General features: G+C 39.5%; 1 protein-coding gene across 1 annotated transcript in view; it reads right to left on the bottom strand.

Moving 5' to 3' along the window:
- AATF (apoptosis antagonizing transcription factor) overlaps positions 1 to 26,506 on the bottom strand; it is a 1,387,092-nt gene that overhangs the window by 1,118,616 nt on the left and 241,970 nt on the right. Inside the window, exons 3-4 of the mRNA XM_044054573.1 lie at positions 5,334 to 5,801; positions 5,063 to 5,200 (exon numbers count right to left, since the gene is read on the bottom strand). Of these exons, the coding sequence (XP_043910508.1) occupies positions 5,063 to 5,200; positions 5,334 to 5,801 (606 nt within the window). The remainder of the gene's footprint in view (positions 1 to 5,062; positions 5,201 to 5,333; positions 5,802 to 26,506) is intronic.

Here is a 26,506-nt window from a genome sequence, read left to right as displayed (position 1 = left end):
GCTGAGGTAGCAAGAGAAAATCCCTAAGCCTTTTCTTGGAATCTGAGTACTCTTGGCCTTCCCAGTGGAAGTGTTCCCTTAAGGTATGCAAGGTTTCCCCAAATGAGTAATCCTCTGGGGGGGGGAGACAGAGGGAATGGACTCCTCAGCATCAGAATCTTCAAAAGGGGAGTAAGAATGTTCCTGTTCATCAGAGTGCTCTGAAATAATGGAGGCCTGGTCAGAGGAGGGAGATTCTTCCTCCACTCTGGGCCTTTTGTCCGGGGGGGGGGGGGTTTGAGAACCCCTGATAAGAGTAATCAAATCCTCAGCCATTTTAAGCATCTGTTTTTTAGGCATGGGGCCTGGAGAAGGGCCCTGTGGAGCTTGTCTCTTAGAATGCATGGCTGCATTAGACTTAGTGAAAGCCTTGATAGAAAAAGAAGAGGAAGGTCTGAAGACACCTTGAGAGGAGGCAGACCTGTCTACATTTTGAGATTCACCACCAAGAGTGGCTTCGGTATCTGTAGTCGGAGTGTGGGCCGAGGAGCCTGTGACCTCGGGCACAGAAGACACCGCCAATGAAGTGTCGTCGGTAGGCAGAGGCCGAGTAGGCGCCTTGCTGAGAACCAGACCACCTGTAGTCGGCTTTGGCGTGGTGTCGGTAGAGGCCGCGGACCTCGTGTGTCGGTCCTTATCTTTGCGTTTTTTAGACAAAACTGGAGTCGGAGTATCCGACGATATAATATAGTTAAATTTTTTGCCAAAATAGTGCTGGGCGAACTCCGCCCGATGCTTAATGGTGCGTTTGTTGAATGTAGCACAAAAATGACAGACCGAGACGTCGTGGTCTGGGCCTAAGCAAGGAATGCAGAGGGAATGAAAATCCTTATGTGGTATTTGCTTCCCACAAGAAATACAATTATTAACTTTGTCTGACATCGGTCTGAGGCAAGAAAAGTTTCCCCAACGGGGTACTTAGCTTTAAAGAAGACTTCGGTTGCAAAATTTTCGTAATTTCAGGAGCTGGCCGACCGGCACTTGCGAGCTGCTTCTGCTTCGGGCACCGCGCGGCAAGAAAGACTGAAGAAAATGGTGTCTGCTGGTTCTTTTATACCCCTGGCGCACTGACGTCAGGGAAGAAGCGACGACAACCGATGCCGGACCTAGACTTTGGAATTCGGCCGACCGAGGTCCCGCCTGACGGCAGGAGAACCCATCTGTTATGACTGCAGCTGTATGCACGATGAACATCAAACTTCAGGCATATTCAGTAAATCCTTTTAGTTTGCATAAACTTGGTCTTAGATCAAAGAAAATTAATAAAGTAAATCATATCAAGGAAATTATAAGACAAATAATAAAAAAAGAAAGAACAACAGATATTAAAGGTATTCTTGAGGGCTTCAAAATAGTTTATGAAAATATAAATAATAATACAAATAGCCTAGATAATGACGATATCACTGAAACTTTTCTAAGGAAAAATATAAATAACAAAATAAGTGAATACATAAAGAAATTGAAAGACCATTCACTTTAACAGCAATAAAAGATCAAATAAAAACATTAAAAAATAAGGCGCCAGGCTTAGATGGTCTTGTACCAGAACTATATACAATACTACCGGATGATGCAGTTAAAATATCAGATAAGGTCTATACAGAAATAAAAACAACTGTTGAAGTCCTCCCATCATGGAAATATTCCCTTATATCACCTATTTTAAAACAAGATAAGGATCCTATACAGACTATTTCACATTTAAATGTGGACTGTTAGCTGCCCATGTCCATTTTAGCTAACAGAATTAATCCACTTATACCTAAACTATTTAACAATTATCAAACTGGGTTTAGTTTAAATAGACAAGAATAATATAATAAGAATACATACATTATTAGACTCTACAAAAGAACTTTCTATCATTAGTCTTGATTTACATGAGGCTTTAGACTCAGTTAATGGGTTGTACCTGTTTAAAACACTAAAGTGCACAATTTCTCACCTGAGACAATTGCATTAATTTCTAAGTTATGCAATAACTCTTGTGTTTATGTTAAAATAGGTTCTTTTCTCTCTTTCTAATTCCTTTACATTACAAAAAGACACAAAACAAGGATGTCCACTATCACCTTTACTTTTTTGTGTTAGCTATAGAACCATTTACTAATAGTATTAGATCCAATAAGAACATTAATGGTATCAAAATAAAAATATTTCATACTACAGATTAAACTCTTTGCTGATATCGTACTAACAATAGGAAATACAGAAAAAAAATCATAAGAACATATAATTAGTTCTGTGAGTCAGTTTGAAGAAAAGTCAAACTTAAGATTTAATCATAATAAAACAAGTGCATTATTAATTAATAAAAAAATGCTAAAAATTCATGCAAAAAATATTTTAAGTTCAATTGGAATAGCAGTCAAATGAAATACTTTGGTATAACGATTATGTTGAATAGTAAAGAAATGATACAAACAAACGTTCAACAGGTTGATAAAGTTTAGTCATAAATTGGAACAAATTCTTCTTTACCATGGAAGAACGATTCATGCATATTAAGATGATAATTTGCCCTAAAATATTTGTCTTACAATCTTTAGTACCATCATTGATGAAGAAAATAAATAATATTCTACTTAAATTGTTCTGGCATCCTAATAAAACAAAAGTTTCATTTGACTGGCACAGATAAGGTTGGGATAATGGTGGAATAGAATTCCCTGACATTCAATTCTATGCTACTTCAACAATTGTAAAAGTTGTAGTGTTGTGGATAAATTTATCTTATGAGTCAAATTGAAGGCAAAAACATCAATAAATATTATTAGTAAATAAACATACCACAACTAATCATAAACAAATAGTCCTTAACAGTTTTATCTGGTTATTAAAGATTTTTGTGTAAATGGAATTGCACCCTCTTCTCAAATTCCCTATTTAAATAATTCCGTTTCCAAAAGTTTACATACTCTAACCATTGTATTAAAGACTTTATATTCTCTACATTTCCCATCACATATACAATTGTCTGCTTAAAAACTCAGAACTTCAACAAAATGCTAGTACTGACACAACAAACTAACAATTTACTAGCATCAGTTCTTAAATTGTAGTGATATATATATATATATATACAGTTGAAAATTTAAGGTCCAAATACAATCAAGATTCTGACAACTCGTTAATTTTACAAACATTTAGGGACTTTGTGAACACAGAGATAAATAAGATATTTAACCTAGATAAGGAACTGTTCCCCAAACTATTGGAATTCTTAATAAATAGTAATAATGCAATGAAAAATAAATCATATTTGTCACAAATTTATAAAATTCTTAAGTTAGATTTCACATATTTAGACAATTCCTACTGGAACTATTCCTCAAAAATTAATAATGAAGACATCTATGAAGAATACAAGAAAATAATATTAAAATATACAGATAAAAACCACATCTTCATTACACTGGAAACTTTTCACTTGGAAATTCTTACACACAGCTTTTGTCACTCCTAACAAAATTACAATTATGTATAAATCAAAAAGAATTAAATGTTGGAGATGTGATTCTGAAATAATAATTGATTGGACACGTATGGTATATGAATGTGAAGTCATCTCCCCTTTTTGGAAAGAAACTAATAACGTCATTCATGCTCTACGGTCACACAGATGTAATATTTCTACAGCTTTTGTTTTATTTCATGCTTCAATTCCTGAGACAATCCTAAAAGTCCAAGAGCTTCTTCTTTAGTTGGTTCTTGCTATAGCCAGAAAAGTAATTACTAAAAATTGGAAAAGTAAAGTTACCCCCTCTGGTGTTGGATTTATTAGTATGGCAAAAATTGTTTGCAGTAGTGAATTGCATTATAAAGATGAGAACTTCAATTATTACACATTCATATAAATATTGGCTTAAACTTAAAGACTTGCTTGAAAAATATTAATTGTTGTTGGTGTATATAAGTTTAATGTACTGATCAGCTGTGGACCTATGTAAATAGTCGTTTGTTTTATAATTGATCTATTGTTTTAAAAACAAATAAAAATAATTAAAAAGAAACAGTATCAAAACACAATTTTCCATTATGATTGCAAAGCCTTACTCTGCTTATGAACTTGTATATGCTCTACAATAAAATCAGGAGAAATTGCAAAATGTTATAGTACTAGCATGTATTGTAAATATAAATATAAATATATATATATATATATATATATATATATATATATATATATATATATATATAGTGAGTTATTTTAATAATCAGCTTTTGACTGAAAGTGTGTACACACAGTTTTTTACTGTATCCAGCAAATATGTTATAAACTAAAGATAATATGAACAGTGAAAGCATTATACATATACATATAATGTAAATATACATACATAAAACATAGTAATCAATATTACAAATGTACAGGGAATTCTCTGCCCAACAGACTACTACACACATCTTTACTTTACAGGTACAGAGTATGGATGCACAAAACATGCTTGCCAGAAAAACAGTATAACCATGCTATCTGTATTAGACATTTTCAGAGCATCCTCAATGAAGCAGTCAGGGTACTGACAAGTGTACACTGATAACTTTTACTTACTATACAAACTTGCCTGTCAGGATGTTTAACTTTCATTCGCATAAAACAAAAACAGACTGTGTTCATGTTGAAAAATAAAATTACTCAACCTAGTTGCCAAGCTAACATTTTGTGCAGTGGTCTACTAACATCTTGTCATAAATGTCTACTACTTCAGTATAAAAATTATTAACATTAAAAATCTTAATAAAATAGAAATTACCAGTGAATATATACATACATAGCATCACATAAAGAAATGGCATCTGGAAAATTTCCCTAATTTTAATGTTTAAGCTATACATTGCAACACCAACAGGCTAAAATACATACTTTTTACTACACTTTTATAAAAATTGGTATTTTAATTGACTAATATTTGTGTTTTACTTCTAACTTCACCTAGTCAATGTTTTTATGTTTAGATAAGAAATAGCATCAGAAATACAAACTCATTTAATTTATTTATTCTGAAAAGATACTTACTACTTTTTAAAGCAGTTGCAAACTCCTGCCCTCCTTTCTTTTTAAATATGGGGATAACATCTGGTTGTGGAAGCTGGTTGGCTGTCAAGAGAGCTTTCTGAAGTTTGATTCGTCCCTCTAAAATTTGATCCCACAATGCTTTAAAAGAAAACATTGAACCACATTTTATTGCCAGCCAAAAATATATTTTGTAAACAGCTGTATATTTTTCATTATGAAACTATCATTTTTAATTTACATTTAGAAGCTGCAAAAACACAAGATTACAAACCTATTTGGTTCTTCACAGCTCTTCCTTTCCCCACTTCTTCATTAACTTTTTGTTTAGTAAAGGCCATAACTCCTTTATCATCCTCATCTTCCACTTTCTCTTCTTCCTCCTCATCTTCTTCTTCTTCTCCCAGAACTTCATCCTCTCCACCATCTGACTCTGTTTCTTCCTCTTCACTGTAATCTTCACTCACAGTATCATCACCACTCTCACCGCTCTGCCTGATATCATCCATTCCTTCTGTAAATTTCTCTAAGTCACTGATTTTCTGGAAGCTGAACTCCTTGTACCCATTTATGAAGTTGTCGCTGTGGGATTTTTGTTCCTGTTTTCTGGCATCTCTTTCATGCTGCTGACTGTCACAATCTAGCTGCTTTTTGCTGGCATCCTTGGACACTTCAGAAGAGTCTGCAGATTCTTCACCCTCAAGAGATTCCTCATCTTCTTCCCCTGATTCCATGTCATCACCTGGAAAAAAGGAAACATAAGCCATTTAAATGTAAAGGATTTTCAGCAAAGTTTTATATATTGGTAATATCCCATGCTATCCATTTAAATCAGCACAATTTAAGTTATCAGTTTTTTTTAAACAAGCAACATTATTACCACATGCTTCTAAACTATGTCTTCTTGTCTAAGGAGGGGATAAAATCAATGCTTACGATTAAAATTCAACAATGTATTGCTGCTAGTACATCTGTAAGCAACATACATAGTGTTGTGTGACTCTACAAAAGCTTTCTGCTTCTTGACAGGTCTGCATGGTGATGTTGTTGATGCAGGCTTGCGTATTAACTTTCTGCTGATTTCAAGCAATTTATTATACACAGGATCAGCAGATGGTCACCTGTTTCACTTCAAGTTTTGCTTATTTTCACTGCAAGAATCCCACATACTGGAATCAGTCTCATGCATGTACCTATACCCTGGACTGGCGACTGAGTAAATCCAATCACATGCCATATATTTGTGTTTGCCAAATGCCTAAATGGGATCTGTAGTAGCCTAAGCTATTCGCATTTGATCCTAACTAGGATATAACTACAGTCTACCTTTCAAAGCTTCACGGCACCTTTCATGCATCCTAATTGCCAGGGTCTTGAGCAAGGCCACATAAAGAGAGTAGTTCAGGTGTCAAAAGTTTCACAGATTTCCTGCCTCACAAAAGGAGGCTATAGCTCTGGAAAGAAAATGCTAGGAAAGTAAACATCAATACTAAAACATATGTATCTGTATATAAAACGGTACATTCATCCACACCCTAGCAATATATCAAAAACAAAACAAGGAGGATGGAGGGAGTGAAAGGCTACTGCAACAGTGCTCTATCAAAACATCTACTGCTATGGTTAAGATTACTTGCACAACTGTACTATGTTCAACATTAGATCTCTGCTGTGGCAGCTTAAGCTATTTGGGTAGATTATCATAGCTTAGCAACATATCAAGAGGAGGAAGGAATTTGAGAATCCTGGAACCCCTGGATAATAATCCTATCAAAGTTTTCAGGACCTGGAAAAGGAATCCACTTTGTAATGCTTTGGGAAAGTATGCAAAGACGACCAAGTTGTTGCCTCTAGAACATTTCTAGAGTCCATTCCTTTCCAGAAAGCCACAGAATAAGCCAGAGCCCTAGTGGAATGGGCCCTAACCCTGCCTGGAAGCAAAAATAAATAGCAAGACACAACCATCTAGACTATCTGCACTGGTAGATGGTTGTTGTTCTTTAACTACATAAGAGACCAATAGATGAGAAACTTTCCTAAAGGATCGTGTCTAATCCAAGTAGTATCTGATCTGTCTGTGGATATCCTGAATATGCAGGATTCTTTCTCCTTTGTTTTTAGATTTTGGAAAGAACACAGAAATTAATAGACTGGCTTAAGATGAACTCTGAAACCACATTAGGCATAAAAGAAGGATTGATTCTCAAAGAAACCCTGCCCTTGTGGAAAATGGGGTAGGGTTGACTCACCATAAGAGCTTGCAACTAGTATACTCATCTTGTGGAAGTCAAACAATATGTAACACAGTTTTCAAGTCAAGAACCTTAAACCAGCCTGATGACCTGGCTCAAATGTTGGAACCGTTAGTTTTTCAAGCACAAAGTTAAGATTTCAAGGAGGAGCCATCTGTATTTTCTAGATGGATGGATATGTAAAAGCCCTGCTTAAGTTGAGGACAGGTAGAAAGGGGATCTAAAGGCAGACAAGCAGAAATGGCTGAAATATGAATCTTGATAGATGAGTAAGAAAGGCCAAAGTATAATAACTCACAGAAACAATCTAGAACCAAAGGATCAGGGCCTTAAATAAATCTTATTTCTTACAATGGTACCAAATAGAAAATTTCACTTGTACATATAAGATTTTCTAGCAGCAGTTATTTTAGCCTCCTTTAGTCACCTTGCTGTATGTCCACAGATAAAGGTGGTTGAAGGGTGTCAAAACTCTACATCCAGGCAGTCAACGGAAATGTCTTCAGGTTGAGATGCATCAAACAGCCCTTATCTTGTGCAAGTAAATCCAGTAAGCTTGTAGTAATTGCTCTTCTTCAGTTTCAAAAGAAGGGACAAAATACATTTGTGTAATTTGCAGTTGTCATAACAGTAGATGTTTGAATTCTTCATTGCTTCAGTAGCCTATAGCTATTTGAGTTTTATCCAGCCCAGGATACAATGCCCAGCCAATATTAAAAGTCACTGACTCCCTTCCATATATGCACCCAGGCTGCTGTGTCTCAAGCTCCACAGGTAGAAAATAGTAGCCTGAGTGATGATTTCTCCAGGACTTTCTTGCCCCCTAAAAGGGAGAGTCTCTACTTATACTGAAATCTAAAAAGCAAGAACACGTAACATTTATCTCAAAAAAGTAACCAGATACAGAAAAACAGAGATAGAGGGATGGTGCACCTACTGCAGCAGTGAAGAATTTGAACATCTATTGTTATGGTAAACGCAACCTACACAAAAGTACTATATTCATCATTCTCACTGCTGTAGTAGCCTATACCTATTTTGCATAGCTTATCCATCCTGGAAGAAGAAAGGATTAGGATCCAGGATCCCCTGGAATATGGTCCTAAGAAAGCATGTCCTGGATCTGGAGAAAGAACCCAGTTTGTAGTACTTTGTAAATGTTTGTACATAGGATGAGGTAGCTGCTTCTAGAATGCTTCTACAATCCACCCCTTTCTAATGTGCCATTAAAGAAGACAAGTTTCGAGTAGAATGTGCCTTGATTCTGCCTGAAATGAATTTGCCATGGTGGAAGTAACAAAAACAATAGCAAAGGACAACCATCTTGAAATAGTCTGTTCTGACATGAGTGGCCCTTCTTTTGTCCCATCACAGGAAATAAACACCTATTACACTTTCCTAAAGGACTTTGTTCTGTCAAGATAATACCAGAGTTACCTATGCACACAGTACGGGGAATCCTTGCTCTCTGATTCTTAAGTTCTGGATAAAAAACAGAGCTACTGATAGCTTTATTCAGTGTAAACTCTGAAACAATTTTTGGAATGAATGAGGGATTTCTTCTTAAAGTAACCCTATCTCTATGGAAAACCATACACGGTTCACTCATTATGAGAGTTTGCAACTCAGACACTCTTCTTGCAGAAGTCAGAACAACAATTAACACAGTCTTCCAAGTTATAAACCATAAATCAGCCAGATGAGCTGGTTCAAAGACAGAGACAAAGTTAACACTTCCAGCTTAAGAATTACCTTTAAGAATGACTTGACCAAAGACAGAGAAGAAAAGGAAGGATCCATGGGTAGACATGATGAAATGGCTGAAAAACAAACCCTGACAGATGAATAAGACAGGCCAGACGATGGGACTTCCAAGATGGCTGCACTCAGTTCTGGCTCTCCCAGTGTGAAAACACAAACTTATCAGAGAAAGTCACTGGACCTGGATTTCTGAGTAAATTCCAGTAATTAGCTAGTAAGTGCACTGCCTGGATGCTAGGAAAAAAGAAATATAGAGGACCTGGAGGAAAATCATCTACAAAAGGTGATGAAAAAAAAAAAGAAATATAGAGGACCTGGAGGAAAATCATCTACAAAAGGTGATGAAAAAAACCAACTGGGAGTACTGTAGTTGTTCAGAAAAAAGCAGTGCAAGCTCCAGACACGACTTCCAGTAACCCTGAAAAAAGTATAAAGCAACTGCATACAGACCTAACTAAAATAAATGAAACACTGATGGAGTATATAGACTCAAACAATAAAAGGCTGGAAAAAATGAAGCTTTAAACAGATACTCATAGGAGATGATAAAACAGCAAACCAGGCTGAAATGAAGAAAAGGCTGGCTGAATACAAGACTGCACAAGAAGAGATGTTTCAAAAATAATAGCATTAAAGGACAGAGCATGTAGAGAAAGCCTGAGATTTTCTGCCGTACCTCAGAAGCTGGAAGGAACAGACTATTATTTTCATGAAAGCACAAATAAACAACTAGACTGGTAGTCCACAACAGGAATTGTTAATTGAATGGGCACAGCATGTGTACGCTCCATACATGCTTATGAGAAAACAACCTAGACCTTTATTAGTAAAAATGCAATCTTACCAGCAGAAGGAGTTAATTCTGAAAACCTGTGACAGAAGGACAAAGTACTAGAAGTGGGAGACAGCAGAGTGTTTGTGTAGAATGACTACGCATTGTACACCAGGCAGAAGAGGAATAAATGTATTCCATTACTCAGGGAATGTCGAGAAACAGGCATGAGATTCAAACTATTGTACCCAACTATCTTCAAAATATTTTTCATTAAAGGAACAAAAACATTTTTTGATGAAGTACACGCTAAGGAAGAAATACAAAAGTTTGTCAAACAAAAAGTGAGCTGTGAAACAGAAGGAGATGCTGCTTCTTATTCTTCTGGTTATAAAGACCACAGAGAGACTGTGCCAGTGAAACCTTTCCAGTGTTTCAATGAAAAATGCTTAAGAGGGAGGAAAAGCACAGGAATTGACTAGAAAAATTGAGAATGCACTAGAGATGAAACAGACACGGTTTGGGAGATGGAGATGAACAGGAATAGAACAAGAAAATCTGGAAATTTTGTACTACTTGGACTTTGTTAACATTACAGGTGACTCTAAAGCATATGTTCTACTTCATGTCATTAATGTTCGGGAAAAACACTCGGGAGGAAAAGAGGAGGGAATTGGAACAATATTTTTCTTAACAGTATTACTTAAGTGGTGCATGATTTTCTTTGCATGTCAAAGTGTTTTCAGTTATTCTAAGTGTAATTGGGATACTAATGTTAATAGATGCTTCTGTTTAGTCCTTTTGTTTCCTTCTCCCTTCTTCTCTCTGTCTCCTTGTTCAGTTTTAAGAAATGTAGGCAGTGCAATGTAAAAAAGGGACCTGGTTAAAGCAGCATGACAAAAGAAAAATTATGTGATTTTTCTCATTCTTGCATAGGGGAATGACTGTGTTAAGGCCATTAGCTTTACACAGTAAGATGCTTTTCAGAAAGTAAGTAAATGAAACAGAATATTGAATATTACAAGGTCTTTTTTCTAGTAAACAGTCCTGTATCTGGCTCTCATGACAATCTGATAAAGACAAATGGCTTGGATAAAAAGTTTTCTAAAATCATTCAATGGTTTTCCCAGCTGGGAGAGCTATAAAGATAAAGCAAAAACAGACATCACTTAATAGAATCACAGGCTCTTAGCATGGATAATATTTCTTTCTGTTTAGCTAGAGTCTGTGTGTGGCTGTCAGTTTGTAACTTTTGTTCCTATTAAGGGGTAAAACTTCAATATTTGAAAATGTATATAGTTTTCTGTGCTATTAGGTTTTTTTGGGGGGGGGGGGTTGCAGGTGTGTGTTTATTTCTGTTTGAGGGTTTTCAATAAAACAAAGAGTTCTGCAAGATGCAATATAGGCTCAAACAGAGATGACAAGAAACAACTGTATAAAAGATTAACCTGCCAAACAGTGCATGCATGCAACACAAAAGCTGGAACTTGACATTTACCAAAAAAGATGTTATACATAAAAGGTGGGAATAATAATCCCTCAAGAATATGATTCTTTCTATAATGTCGTTAAACGTTAATGGTCTCACAGATAAATACAAAAAAGAAAGAGTAGTAAACTATATTAAAACAATGTAGAGTGCAAGCAGCTATGCTACAAGAGACACACTTGGAAAGAATTGAACATGTGAATTTGATAAAGAAAGGTTTTCAGGATGACTATTCAGCCACATACCTGGGGCAAACGAAGAGAGGAGTACTTATATTAATTGCAAGAGGAGCTCCAATAGTAATAGAAGAGGAAAAAAGACAATAATGGTAGATTTGTTATACTACGGGGCTACTGGCAAAGGTGGAGGATTACACTGGCATGTATTTATATTCCACTGAAAACTGTTATAAGGGAGCTAAAGAAAATTCTGGAAGACATAATCAGCTTTCAGCAAGGAATGTTACTTATAGGTGGGGGAGTGGAATTTAATCTGCAGCAGTTAAGATGTGTCTGGGGACCCAGAAAGGGAAATATAACTAAGAAGCATAGATTTTTAAAGAAATTTATGAAAATAATTGCCATGGAAGATGTGAATTCAGTACTAGGAATTCGGAGTGAATGTACATATTCCCCAAGACATAAAAATTGAGCTAGGCTAGACAGAATTTACATTTCACAGGAACATGGGCATTTATTTGAAGGTCTTGATATGCACCCAATAACTATTTCAGATCATGTGCCAATAGTAACTAAAATAAAAACACAGGGTAATGAAATAAAAATGAGATACTGGTGCTTTTCCACCTTCTGTTGAAAAGAGAGGAATTTAAGGAATGGGTAGTAGAAATTATTCACGAGCTTTTAAAGAAGATATAAGCTTCTTCTGAAAATATAGGTGGGGAGTGGGATAAAATTAAAGTGGAGTTTAAAAATAGGGTGGAAATAAAAGAAAAGCAGATATCTTTAAGAAGCAAAAATAATTATTTAGAGGGACTGACAAATATTAAAGTACTGCAAAATAGGGGGAATCTCACAGAACAAGAGGAGCAACTACAGAATGCTAAACAGAAAATAAGGGATTACCTTGATAATAAGCATGAGTTTAGAAAGATTGCTGTTGAGCAACTGCTTTTTTGATAACTCTACAGCACAAAAACGTTTAGCACTACAATTCAGGCAACAGAAAGCAGAAAGGGCCGTCACCAAGCTTAGAGAGCCTATAACAAGGAAGATAAAGAACAGTTGTGTAAAATTTTATCATAAGCATAGATGTCTCATATATGTTGCAGTATTCATAACATGGGGAAGTTCACCACCGTCTGACTCATACGTCCAGCCAGTATACAAAAGTCTAACTCTACTATGGGAGGGTACGTTCAATGTCGCATATGGTTCGAGTCTTACGTTGGTCATAAAATTATGTTGGGTATAAAGCAGAGGTCAGCATGTACCAAACCTCAGAAATTAATACCTCAAGAAAAGCACCAGCCTGAACAAGATGTGGAAACACATCATCAGCAAACAGGCAAGCATCAGGGGGAAGGCGGGGGGGGGGTACTGCAAAATATAAGAGGATGACAGCTATGATTATGGTAAGATTTTACACAACTATTCTATGTCCTTCTATTCATATGTTGCAGTATTTATAACATGAGGGAGAATACCAAAGCCATGCAAAAGAAGAGTTGGGTGGAGGGGCAGTAGCACTGTCTGCAAATCCCTGCAGAATAGCCCTTACAAAACCAGCTCTAGACCTGGAAATGCCATCCAACTTGTAGTGTTTTGTGAAAGTGTGTACAGAGGACCAGGTAGCTGCTTCTAATACAGAGCAGGTGTCTAGACCCTTGAAAAAGGCACCAGAAGAGGACACAGCTCTGGTGGAATGTGCCCTAACTGGGGAGGCAAGAGTTTTCCCATGGGACACACCACAAAAGGAAATGGTTTTGGAAATCCAGGTGGAAATAGTCTGCTTGGAAACAGGCCTGCCCAGGGCCTTTGGATGATAGGGGATAAAAAGACGATCAGATTTCCTAATGGGTTTGGTTTTGTCCAAATAAAATCTGAGTTGTCTACGCACATCTAAGGTATACAAAATCCCCTTACTAGAGGACTGTGGAGAATGCAAAAAGGTGGGAAGATTAACAGACTCAGTGACAGCTCATTTATCACCTTGGGCATAAAAAGAGGGTTTACTGCATAAGGAAACTCTATCCTTGTGGAAAACAGTAAAGGGAGAAGAAGCCATCAGTGCCTGAAGTTCAGAAACCCTTCTTGCCGAGGTAATGGCCACAAGACAAACTGTTTAAGACAAGAAGAACTTAAGATCCTAGAGAGGAGGAACTGGTTTCCTTTGTGGTCTAATATGTAGGACACCTTTAAGGAAAAGTTTAACTTCCAGCCTTGATGCCAAGGGAGGAGTCATAAGAAGGCATGTTGAGATAGCGGAAAGATGAGATTTTACTGAAGAATATGACAACCCAATCTTCAATAATTCACACAGGTAGGGTGGAACTACTGGAACATCCTCCAGCAGTGGTTGCAGGTCCTTAGAAAGACAACAGGTGGAAAACCTTTTCCATTTGGAAATATAGGACTTCCTAGTATTGGGTGTTCTGGCCTCCGGCAGAACTTGCAGCAAGTCCTCAGAAAAAAGGTGTCTGAAAGGGATCAAAACGCTATCAGACACAGAATCAGTTGCAGGGTTGACATCCGTCAGTGTATCAAAGATCCCTTGTCCTGTGTGAGTAGGGCCACTCTGTGGGGTAACTTGTGATGACTGCCCTTGGCTAAATGCAGGAGAAGGGGGGAAACAATGCTGTCTTGGCCAAAAAGGAGTCACAAACAAGATTTTTGATTGATCCTGTTGAATCTTTAGCAGGACATTTTGGAGAACTGGGAAGGGGGGAATGCATATAGAAACATCCTCTTCCAAGAAAAGGGCAAAGCATCCACCTTCCATGCCAGAGGATTGGGACCTCTGGCACAAAACTTTGAATGTATGTTTATGGGGAGGCGAAGAGATCTTTACCCGAGGTGTACCCAACTGATAACATCCAGAAACACATCCCTATGTAGCATCCACTTATGGGATTCAGTCATGGACGTGCTCAATTTGTCTGCCACAACATTATGAGTGGAAGGAATATAAACAGCTTGGAGGAAGAGCAGACTCTGAGATGCTAATTTCCAAGCTTGGAGAGCTAGTCTGCACAGGAGATAATACTTGGTCCCCCCAGCTTGTTGACATGCCAAAGGACTGTGGTATTGTCTGTAAACCACTTCAGGGCGCATGGAAGAAGAAAAGGTTTGAAGAATTGTAGAGCGAAAATCAGGGCTCATCTCTTTTATATTTATGTGGTCCCTCTTTTCTGAGGAGGACCACACATCTCTTATCTTCCAGGAACCCAGGTTTGCTTCCCATCCCAAGTCTGAAGCATCCGTGTACAGCTCCTGACTGGGAAGGGGTGGCTGTAAGGGTAAGCCTGGATTTCAGGTAACCTGCTGAATCCACCAGTCTAGTTCCTTTTTCAAGCAAGGGAGAAGGGGAATCACAAACTCCAGCAGATGGGAATGTTAAGCCCAAACTGACCTGAGGTACCACTGGAATTTCCTCATGTGCAAGAAATTCCCTAGCAGTCAGGGATGGAAGAAGCAGGTGGTAAGGAAACAACAAACTGTCTGTCTAGATTCTGCATCCTAGGAAGACATGGTCTTCTGATGGAACCAGGGTAAATATTTGCTAGTTGATAGTGAATCCTAGACCCTCCAGCAGTGACACCATGAAGAATAGATTCTCTTGGAGGGTGTCTGGAGCCTGAGCCTGGAGAAGAAGATTATTCATGTATGGGAAAATCTAGATACCCCTTAGTCTGCAAAAGGCTGAGAGAAGCTAAGCATTTTGTGAAGACCCTTGGGGCTGTAGACAAACCAAAAGGCAAGAAAGAGAATTGAAAAGGTGAAGAAGAAATAGCAAAGCAAAGATGCTTCCTGAACCAAGGGTGAATGGGAATGTGGAGATGAGCATCCCTGATGTCCAGAGACACCACACATGCCTGAGAATGGATGAGGGGAAGAAGAGTGGTCAAGGACAGCATGCAAAAAGCAGGAACCTTCAGGAATGTATTTAGGTGGGATAAGTCTAGGATGGGCCTCCTGCAGACCAGGAACATACTGGAGTAGAAGCCTTTTCCTATATGAAAAGGGTGCCACCTCCTGAATGGTGCCCTGAGAGAGAAGACTGAAAATGACTTGGGAAAATAAATCCAGTTGTTCCTTTGGGGTTGTGGTATACCCCTGAAGGAAGGTGGAGTTTTCTACACCATGAAGCATCCTTGAAGGATAATGGAGAGGACCCAAGAGTCCTGGGTGATTTTTTTTCCAAGCAGGGAGAGAAAGGGAAAGATGAAAGGAAAGAGGAGTCTGGTTGCCAAGGGACAGGTAGTCACAGACTACCTGGCTTAGCCTGAAAGGGCTGCTTCTAAGCAGCAGGAGTAGACATGGAATATTTGGATGAAAATTGTTTCCTGTTATCTCTTTTACCCATGGAAGACTGGGTTCCAGGAGGTTTTCTAACAAAGGGTGTTTTAGAGGGGTAGTTCCTCTGAAATCTTGGGACCAGGACACAAAAACAAAATGTGCTTAAGGTCTTGCAACTCTTTGCCCTTTGCTTGTAATGATTTGAAGAGTTCTGCAACAGAAGTACCAAAAAATGTCTTGCAACCATGCCTTTAGCCTTTATATCATCTGGCAAGGGCTGTAGTCTGAGCCAGGATTACCTCCTGAGAACCAACCCCGAAGCAGCCGCTCTGGCTGATGCCTCCACAGCATCGTAGGTACACTTAATGGAATGGCATGTAACTTGAATAGAAGAGTTCAGAATAGATGATAACTGAGCCTTTGTAGGAGAATCTGCAAGCTCTGAAAGTAACTTACAAGCATCAGAGAGAGAAGGGCCAAGGAATATTTAGCCATATGGGTTTGATAATTTATGGCTCTGAATGCCAGAATGACAGAAGTATCAACTTTCTTGCTCAACCTCTCCATAAATTTATTCTCCTTGTCTGATGAGAGAAGGGAAGTAGAGGTCAACATCTTGGAAGTCTTGTCAGCAGACGCAAAAATTGTTGCAGGGTCTGCAGAGGGACATTTAAAAAGGAATTTGGAATCCTCTGGCACCTTATAGACACTGCCTGGCCTTTTAGGGGCCAGAGATTGAGAGTCAGGGCACTTAAGAGGCCACTGGGAAAGCATCTAAAAAGACGGGCAGAACAGAGGGTATGGCAGATGGGAAAAATGAATCCATCTGCAGAAGGTCATAATACCTTTTTTGGATGTCTGATACCTGAAAACAATCCCATTTAAAAAAACTCCCTCATTTTAACAATGGATTCTCCAAAGCAAATATACTCTCATGGGGAATCTGTGCCATCTGATTCCTCTTCTGGTGATGCATATCCTAACGGTGATGAAATTTGGGCAGAATATGCCAAAGACTCATCCTCAGATGAATCCTCTTAGGTTCATAGCTATTTACTAGTCTAACAACCACAAGGGCCTTTTTAAGCCTAGCCATGCATCGCAAATCTCTGACAAGTTCTGATACCCTTGATAAGTGTAAGCATGGGCCTGGAAGATGAACCATTTACAGGTTACTTGTGTCCATTAGAGACATAAGTGCCAAACCAGGGATGAATTTACGGTTTTCCATCCAAATGTCCAAGTTGCACTTGAATTGGGTTAAGGAGGCATCATCTGCCCTTGACAAAACCAAACCTGGTTGGGTCCAGTGTCTGGAGGTTTACTATATATCTATTGATCATCTCCATGATAATTATTTCCATGGCTTTACTTATAAGATTAGTGACACTTATGGGTCTGCAGTTTTCAGGGTGTGTAGATCGCCCACCTTTGTGCAGAGGGATGACTGTTGCCTGTCTCCATTCATGAGAAGGTATCCTGTTTCATAGATGGGGTAGTCTCTGGGATACACACCTACCTCTCCGGTACGTGCCGTTTATAACACAGGCAAGGTTCAAGTCTTTAGAACAGGTAATTCTGGTGCTGTTTGTTTTGTGGATATGCAGGAGGTCCATCAGAGTGAGGTCTGACAATGCCCTGTATGCCAGGCATAAATCTCCCCTCAAAAGCCTGTAGGAGACAGAATACAGGGATAGGGCCTTGAGGTGGTCTGCACAGGACATTTTACTTACACCCTGTATTCTTTTAGTAGGAACCTCTGTGGACGTTCCAATTGTTGGATATGCCTGGTTAGGTACATACCAAAGGGGGCACTGTACGCCATGACAGGTCCGATGAATGTCGAATACAATGGAACAATGACTTCCTTGGACTTAGATGCCATACCTTTGTTTATAAGTTGCGCAACACAGAATGATATCCCCACCACTGTAGAGAAGTGATGGTCAAAGGCTAGAGTACTACTCGTGTGTGTCCCTAGGTCCCTGACTACTGGGTCAACTCTAAGGGTTGTGTTGTCAATATGTTAACTAACAGGGATGGATGACTTCTCAAAGGATACTATTATGCATTTCTTGGCTTTAGTTTTAGTCCATGGCTCTGACACCAGTTGTTTGCCTGTGTCAGCCCCTCCTGGAGAACAATTGTGTCAATGTGAGATTCAGTGACCGCTCCTACTTTGTAATAATCTGCAGATTTAGTCAGCCAGAGACCACGGACATTGGCCTCGACGTCTGAGAAGTACATGCCAAAAAGAAGCGGTCTGATCCTTGAGAGACTCCACTTGTGACTGGCCTCTTTGCAGAGGTGAACTCCCCAATTCTAACTTCCTGGGTCCTGTCTGTGAGCCAATTGGCTATCCACTGGGTGAGATACGGGTTTGTATCCAACGTCCTGTGTTTGTCAACAATGCCCGAGTGGGGTATTGTGTCAAATGCCTTGGCCAGGTCAAGGTAGGCATTGTGAATGATTTTGCCCTCATCCATTGCTTTGGTGACCTCCTCAACAAAGTCCACCAGGTTGAGTAGGTATGATCTGCCCTTGACGAAACCAAACTAGGTTGGGTCCAGTATCTAGAGGTTTACTATATCTCTGCTGATAATCTCCATGATAGTTCAATTCTTTCCCTGGTTTTACATATAAGACTAGTGAGACTTATGGATCTGTAGTTTCCGGGGTCTGTCGATAGCCCACCTTTGTGCAGAGAGATGACTGTTACCTTTTCTCCATTAATGAGGCATGAAGCCTGTTTGGAGGCTACAGTTAAATAGTAATTCCAGAGGCCCTTACAGGTCATGTTTCATGCTGTTTAGAAGGCATCCTGGGGATACTGTCTGTGCCCACTGATGAAGAATTCTTGGTGTTAGAGAGAGCATTAAGAACCCGTTCCCTAGTGATAGCAGGGGGAGTTGTATTTGATGACATTTCCTAAGGGAAGGTTGAGGGGGAGAGAGGGGTAAAGTTGGAGCTGAATTTATCAGCCAGGAGATTTGCTACATCTTCTGTCTCAGTATAGGTGGCTCCATTTACAATGAGTTCTGTACACAATTGTGTATTCCCTTTGAGGTTGTGGACATAGCTAAAGAATGCTTTGTGGTTGACCTTGGCCTGGGAGGCCAAACTTACCTCAAATTTGGCTTTGGTAGACTTTATTTGTCCTCTGAGTTGTTTATTTAGTTTGATGAGAGTGCTTTTATCCTGCTTGGTGCTGCACCTCCTAATTTTTGCCACGATTTTCCTCCTCCTGTTTTACAGCCTCCTGATTTTGTGGTTTCACCAGGGTGGCTTGTTTTTTGAGTTAGTTCTGTATTTCTCCTGGTGGGTACAGCTGCCTCTATGCAGCTATTAACATGCTTATACAGGGTTTCTGTGAACAGCTCTACATAGGCAGCAGTGTTCTCAGGGTTTATGGGGGCTTGAAATTTTGCCAGGTTCTCACTTAGTAGCAGGAGGTTAGCTTAATATAGTTCCTGAATATTCTAGGTTTAACTGGGGGTCCAGGTTTTATTTTTACTTCAAAGGAGACCATTTTGTAGTCTGACCTTACCAGGGAAGGCATTACAGTAGGGGGTGTGCAGCACTCTCCCATATTAGTGAGGACCAGATCCAGTATGGTTGCACGCCTGGTTGGTTTATTGACTATCTGGTCCAGGGAGTTTGTGTTTACAAAAATCCAGGAATCTCTGTGCATGTATATTTGGTGTCACATAGGATTCCCAGTTAATACTGAGGTAATTAAAGTCACCCCCAAATATAGTATTGGGTTGGATGGTTAGTGTTTCTAATAAGTTTAAATACATGGTATGGGTTTCCTTGGTCATGGGGGGGGGGGGGGGCTATAGCTTGCAAGGAAGTAGTACTGGATTTTGCCTATGGTGATCTGAACATGGAGCAACTCAAGTGTGTTGCCCTGTTTGACCAGCCTTGAAGTATATTTATTTTTGATGCAAATAGAGACACCTCCACCCTTAGTCCCTGCCTGTGAAGTAGCTGGCCTAAATTTGTGGAACGCATTATAACCTTGCAATGCTGTGTGCTCTCAGTGTCTTTAAACCATATCTCAGGGACAGCACAGATGTCATCTGATGAAACCTGCACAGAAATAATCTTATGAGTAGAAGGAGAAAAGGAAGGAGAAGGGAGAGAGAGACCTGAAGATTGCCTCAGGGCCATAAAAGCAATGAAGAGGCCTTGGGAGAAGGCTCAACAATCAGCAAGCTGTTCTTGGGGGACGGGAGAAGTACGCTTTATTTTCAGCGTCTTCTTTTCGGGGACATACATGCAGTGGAAGGATGAGGGGCCCAACGTCAGCCTACACTCTACAATATTAGTAGGGACATTATCTTGAACAATGATCTGCAGAATGAAATGCGGGCCTTCACTAACAATGAGCCTGGGTTCCCCCCTACATCCAGAGGACATGTTAGTAGGATCTTTCACGGCTTCCACACCTGTACCTTGTGGAAGGTTCTCTTGCAGACTCTAAAATGGTCTCCGGGCCAACATCAGCCTCGGGAAAGATGTCCAGAATTGGAGGAGCAGTGGTAGGTCAGGCCTAGATTTCTTGGCCTTCTTAATTAGCAGGTCACTTGAAGGACCCAACGTACCTTCCATATCACATGCTAGGCACTTAAAGCACTGGTTTTCAAGGTACAAATTAAGGGAAGCTAAATGACTACACAGGTTCTTGGAGACAAAGGCTTTGCAAATAGAGCAAGAGATATGGCCGTGGTTAGAGTCTAGGCAAAAGAGACAAAGGTCGTGGGAGGAGTCTTTATGTGGAATTTGCCTTCCACACTGACACGTGCCCTTCCTAGCTGTCCTGTAACCTCAACGATAATAGTAGCAAGAAAAGCAATAAGAAAAAAAAAACAATGCTTATCTGATCAGAATCTGCAACTTCTCTGATGAGCAACGACCGGAGAAGACAATCTGACTGACAGCAGAAAAGTTCTGAGGTTTGGTACTTGCTGACATCTGCTTTACACCCAACATTTTATGACCAACACAGGACCCGAACTGTGTGTGACATGGCACATACCTTACAGTAGCATTAGACTTTTGTATACTGATTGGATGTACGAGTCAGCTGGCAATGGACTCTCCCACATTATGAGTACTGCAACATATGAATAGAAGGACATCAAGGGATCATGTAGAAATATTAGAAATATTTTGGAAATTCTATGAAAGTCTGTATAAAGCAAAGAAATATGGACGAGTCAGCTGGCAATGGACTCTCCCATATTATGAGTACTGCAACATATAAACAGAAGGACATCAAGGGATCATGTAACAATATTTTGGAAATTCTATGAAAATGTGTATAAAGCAAAGAAATATGGAAATCAAGAAAACTTACAAAACTGAAAAGTTTATGGAAGAATTAAGTATGTCAAAGCTAGAGGAGGATCAATTACTAACAGGATAGGAAGAGATGAGATACAAATGGAGATGTATAACCAATCTACAGAAAAGACCCCAGGAATAGATGGTATTCCTGTGGACATTTGGAAGCAAGGAGGGAAAAAATGATAAAGATCTGGAAGGTTTTGTTCAACAGTATCTTAAGACGAAAATAAGTACCAACATCCTGGAAGAAAGCTGTAGTAGCTGTAATACCTAGAGGGTTAACAATCCATCAGATTCAGCTTCATACAGGCCCATTTCAATGCTAAATCATGATTATAAAGAGTTTGTGTCAATAATAGCTAAAATAATGGCAAAACTGATAGATATGGATCGATGTGGTTTTGTAGATGGGAGGCAAACATTTGACAATATAAACAGAACACGGATGATCCAGAGGGAAGAAAAATGTAAGAAAATACCACTGTTGCTGGTGGGTCATAATGCAGAGAAAGCATTTGACAGAGTAAGTTGGGATTTTATGAGAAGAGCAATGGAAGCATTTGCATTCCCTGATAAAATTATAAGGTTGATTAGAAGGATATATGTAGGATCAGAGGTGAAAATTAAAGTGGGTGGGGTCCTCTCTGATAATCTCTGCTTGAGCAGAGGAACCAGGCAGGAGTGCCCTTTCTCTCCTTTATTTGCATTATATTTAGAACCACTGGAGAAAGAAAATAAGGGACTCGGGAATTCAAGGATATAATTGGTATGGTAGTCAAGAAAAGCGGTCTCTATTTGCAGACGGCGTTATTTTAAACCTGATAAAACCAGAAAGGGACATTACAGTGCTGTGAAACATATAGAGACAGTTTTAAACCTTTTCATGATATAAAATGAATGAATCTAAAACAGAAATAATAGCGGTAATAATGTACCCACATATGAATTGGTTCAGCAACATCCATATGTATGGAGGTACGATAAAAATGAAGTATTTAGGAGTATGGATTAAAAATTATACCACTGTGGCAACTAAGGATATGTGGGAAGAGACTAAACAAAAGATAATACAAAAACTGAGAAAATGCAAGCTCTGTTATATGGATATCGCTAGTAAGATATAAGCAGTTAAACTGTTTTTAGTCCCTTTAGTGTTATACACTGGTCAGGCATATTTTTATCAAGCAGAGGAGAAGTTGTGAATAGCAATTAATAAATAACAGAAAAATTTTATCTGGGAGGGGAAGATGGCATGAGTCAAGTGGGATAACCAACCTATGATCCTACATATTGTGGGAAGAAATATCCAGGGAATTGTTATGGCTAGGCTTGTATAGGCCCTATGGCCGACAGCCTAGTACCAACCTATGAACCTATAAGCTTATTCTTCCAACAGAACAGGGCAGATTGGGAATACCCAAGTTGAAGGGGTATTTCAGAGCAACACAGTTGAGGCCCCTATACATAGCACAAGCAGAAAACTATAATTTACAGGACAACAACGGGATATTCAAGCAGACTGCTCAACCTGCTGTCTCTTTTAGTCCCTGTTAGTTGATACAGCCTCAAAAAATCAAAACCGCAGCTATAGAAAGTAATCCACTTAACTGTTTTACCTCTTAGGCTTGCTACCTTTCTGTACCGTTTTACTTTCACTTTGTAAACCAAGTTGAAAATCCTCTAGCTGGCTCTTAAATGATGATGTCACATCTGCCAGAGCTCTTGCTGTAGTTACAGGGACATTTCCTCCCCCAAAGTGACGTAAGCACTGCCTGATTTGTATGCTATGTAGAAGAGCCAGTGGATCTCCCACATTGTGATGTCAGAGCTGCTTTGCCCAGCCCCCTACGCCTTATTAGGGTGAACAAAAGTCTCATATCTGTTGATTGTCTATAACAGATTTATGTGAAATCTTTTGAAGGAGTTGCCAGTTCTGGGATTTGGGAGGCTGCATTTTTGAAGCCAGTAATCATTTTATGATGAATCTCTCTATCAAACTATAATGGCAAGTGCTAAGTAGCCGCCTTTGCTGGGCATGCATGCATGGCAATAGCAGAGACTGAATCCAAGTTTACATCTTTGGAGAGCAAAGGGACAAGTGTGTGTGTGTGTGTGTGTGTGTGTGTGTGTGTGTGTGTGTGTGTGTGTGTGTGAGTGAGTGAGTGAGTGAGTGAGTGAGAGAGTGTGTGTGTGTGTGTGTGTGTGTGTGTGTGTGTGTGTGTGTGTGTGTGTGTGTGTGTGCGTGAAAAGCAAGGGGCAAGTGTGTGTGTGTGTGTGTGTGTGTGTGTGTGTGTGTGTGTGTGTGTGTGTGTGTGTGTGTGTGTGTGTGTGTGAAAAGCAAGGGGCAAGTGTGTGTGTGAATGCAAGCAACGAGCAAGTGTGTGTGTGTGTGTGAATGCAAGCAAGAGGCAAGTGTGTGTGTGTCTGTGTGTGTGTGTGTCTGTGTGTGTGTGTGTGTGTGTGTGTGTGTGTGTGTGAATGCAAGCAAGGGGCAAGTGTGTGTCTGTGTGTGAGTGTGTGAATGCAAGCAAGGGGCAAGTGTGTGCGTGTCTGTGTGTGTGTGAATGCAAACAAGGGGCGAGTGTATGTGTGTGTGTGAATGCAAGCAAGGGGCAGTGTGTGTGTGTGTGTGTGTGTGTGTGTGTGAATGCAAGCAAGGGGCGTGTGTGTGTGTGTGTGTGTGTGTGTGTGTGTCTGTGAATGCAAGCAAGGGGCAAGTGTGTGTGTGTGTGTGTGTGTGTGTGTGTGTGTGTGTGTGTGTGTGCAAGCAAAAGGCAAGTGTGTGTGAATGTAAGCAAGGGGCAAGTGTGTGTGTGTGTGTGTGTGTGTGTGTGTGAATGCAAGCTAGGGGTGTGTGTGTGTGTGTGTCTGTGAATGCAAGCTAGAGGCAAGTGTGTGTTTATAGTGCATCATTTGTTAGCTATTTAACCAAACAGGAAGAAAAAATAAGTGGGAGTTTGATGCTTTGCAAAGCAGTAATTATTCCCAGTTCTATGAAGCTTGGTTCTAAATTTGACAGGAGGAGTGTAACAAAAAAAAGTCCCCCAATGTAAGGAAGGAAAGGCTGACAAGAAAACAGTATGTTAGTCTGGTCACCTGCTTTGAGCCGACACTCACATGCAGATAATGGGTCAAATTACCCTTAGCTCTTTGACAGCTAGGGAAGGTAGGTGTGAAGGGGGAGGGGAGATGCCTTGAAGAACTAGATTTCAGCTTTCACAAAATAAATCAAGTTAGCATTTCTAAGAAGAAACAGCAATAAAATGCACTTTTCAGTTCTGTTCTGTAGTATTTGCACTGCTTGTGTTTGAAGTAGTCACTGAAAAAGGATAAAATTTTAACCGAAAGTAGGTGTCTATAACACAGCAGTGAATGCCTGTAAAATCAGTGCACTGACAGGAACTTCATGATGCAATTTTTTGGAGACAAACAATGCATTCTGGGATAGTTAGAGGCAGACTAAACAATCAGAATTATTTCAAGATACCAGACCCCATGTGGTCAGAGTCAGAAATTGCATATAAAAATACCTAAAAAGCTCTAAATAGTCCCAGAGTAGTGTTAAAATGTAGGAAACACCAAACCATGATGAAATAAACATATTTTTTGAGTTTGTGGGTGCGGTTCTCCTTTAAAGTGGAAATAGATGATGATGATGATGATGATGATGAAAAAGGGTTGAAGCTCAATTAACAGGGGGAGCATGGGATTTTGGATGCATATCTGTAAGAACAACAATAATCATACAGAATATTATATTCATAAAGTAGAAGAAGGTCTTCTAAGAACTAAGCCAACATGGGATTGAAGAAAGGAGATTCTACCAATAGGGATGATTGCAATTAGGGATACAGACAACAGGCAAAGGAGGCAGGAATATATCAGAGAAAAACTGGCAAAGGAACCAAGGTATTGGGAAGAAATAACTAGAGAGGGAAAGGTAATATAATGGATAGATGCCAAGAACTTACTTGGACTGCACACTAGAGACTTCCTTCCATATCAAGGATTGATACCAGAGTATAGGCAAAGTGAAAGAAATAGGAGGGGGATCCTAACTGAAAGACCACCACTGGTAGAGTTTTCAGTAGAATTTAGAACAGAAGTTGCTGTTAAGAAAGGAATAATTAGTAGAACATATAAAATATTGCAGGATAATTATAAGAATCAATCAAAGGAGGTTAGGAAGGATTGGGAAGAGAGAGATTAGATAAGCAATTCACAAAGAAACAATGGGGGGGGGGATATATGTATGTCTCCCAAATATGCAACACAATCTAGAAGATTTAGGATCTTTGCCTGGAAGTGTTTGCATAGGTATTTTTATACTCCAAGCACACTTCAAAGAATTTTTCCTCAGGTAGACAGCAAATATTGGAGGTGTGATGTGGAAGGGGTAACTGGGAACATATTTTCTGGGGATGTAATGAGTTGGTAGAATTTAAACATTCCCTGCAGACTGCTCTATCAGAGATGCTGGGTGAGTAAATTGCAGTAACTAGGGAAATTATTTTTTGGGATATGATACAGAAATGGAATTGCCTAGACATAGCAAGGGCTTGTTGAATCTAATTATGATGGCTGCCAAAAAACAATTAGTACAAAATGGAAATCAAAGTCTAAACCAAATTTACTAGAAGTAGCAAATATAGTAAAGATAAAACAACTGGAACTGGTATCTTTAGAAAAGGGTAGGAGCAAATTACACAGGAAAAAAATGGGAAATGTGGAATCAATACATGCAGAGGAGGAAAGTACAGTTGTGTACCTACCATAAATGTAGATGTTCGAGTGTATTCACTGTTGCAGTCATTACAATTGGGTTATCCTGCTGGCAGGCTACCCGCATTTGGCCTGAATTCCAAAGTCTAGGTCCGGCATCGGTTGCTGTCGCCTCCTCCCTGACGTCAGTGCGCCAGGGGTATAAAAGATGCAGCCGACGCCATTTTCTTCAGTTTTTCTTGCCCCAGATGTCAGGTGCCCCTAAAATGGTAGGCTAAATTATGCCAATAAGCATGCATGCACAAAAAACAACTTTTCCTTCATCTACAAGCAAATACACCACATAGGTTGTATAGAATAGAGAAGTACAGATAAGTCCCAGCAAAGGAAAAGGGGGATGATGGGAGGGTAACCTGGACTGCAACAGTGAATACACTCGAACATCGACATTTATGGTAAGTACACAACTGTACTATGTTCATCTTGTTTCACTGTTGCAGTCATTACAATTGGGTTGAATCCCAAAGCTAAGGTTGGGAGGCTGGAGCTAAATAGGATTAGGAGAGGCTATCAGGCCCTGCAGAACTGCAGTGGCAAAGACTGCCCTGGATTTAGAGTAGA

Source organism: Protopterus annectens, chromosome 13.part0 (assembly GCF_019279795.1).
Source record: "Protopterus annectens isolate FY-2018-M chromosome 13.part0, PAN1.0, whole genome shotgun sequence".
In the NCBI taxonomy this organism is placed as follows: Eukaryota; Metazoa; Chordata; order Ceratodontiformes; family Protopteridae; genus Protopterus; species Protopterus annectens.
Note: the sequence above shows the minus strand (reverse complement) of the source record. Positions and strands in the feature narration are given on the sequence as shown.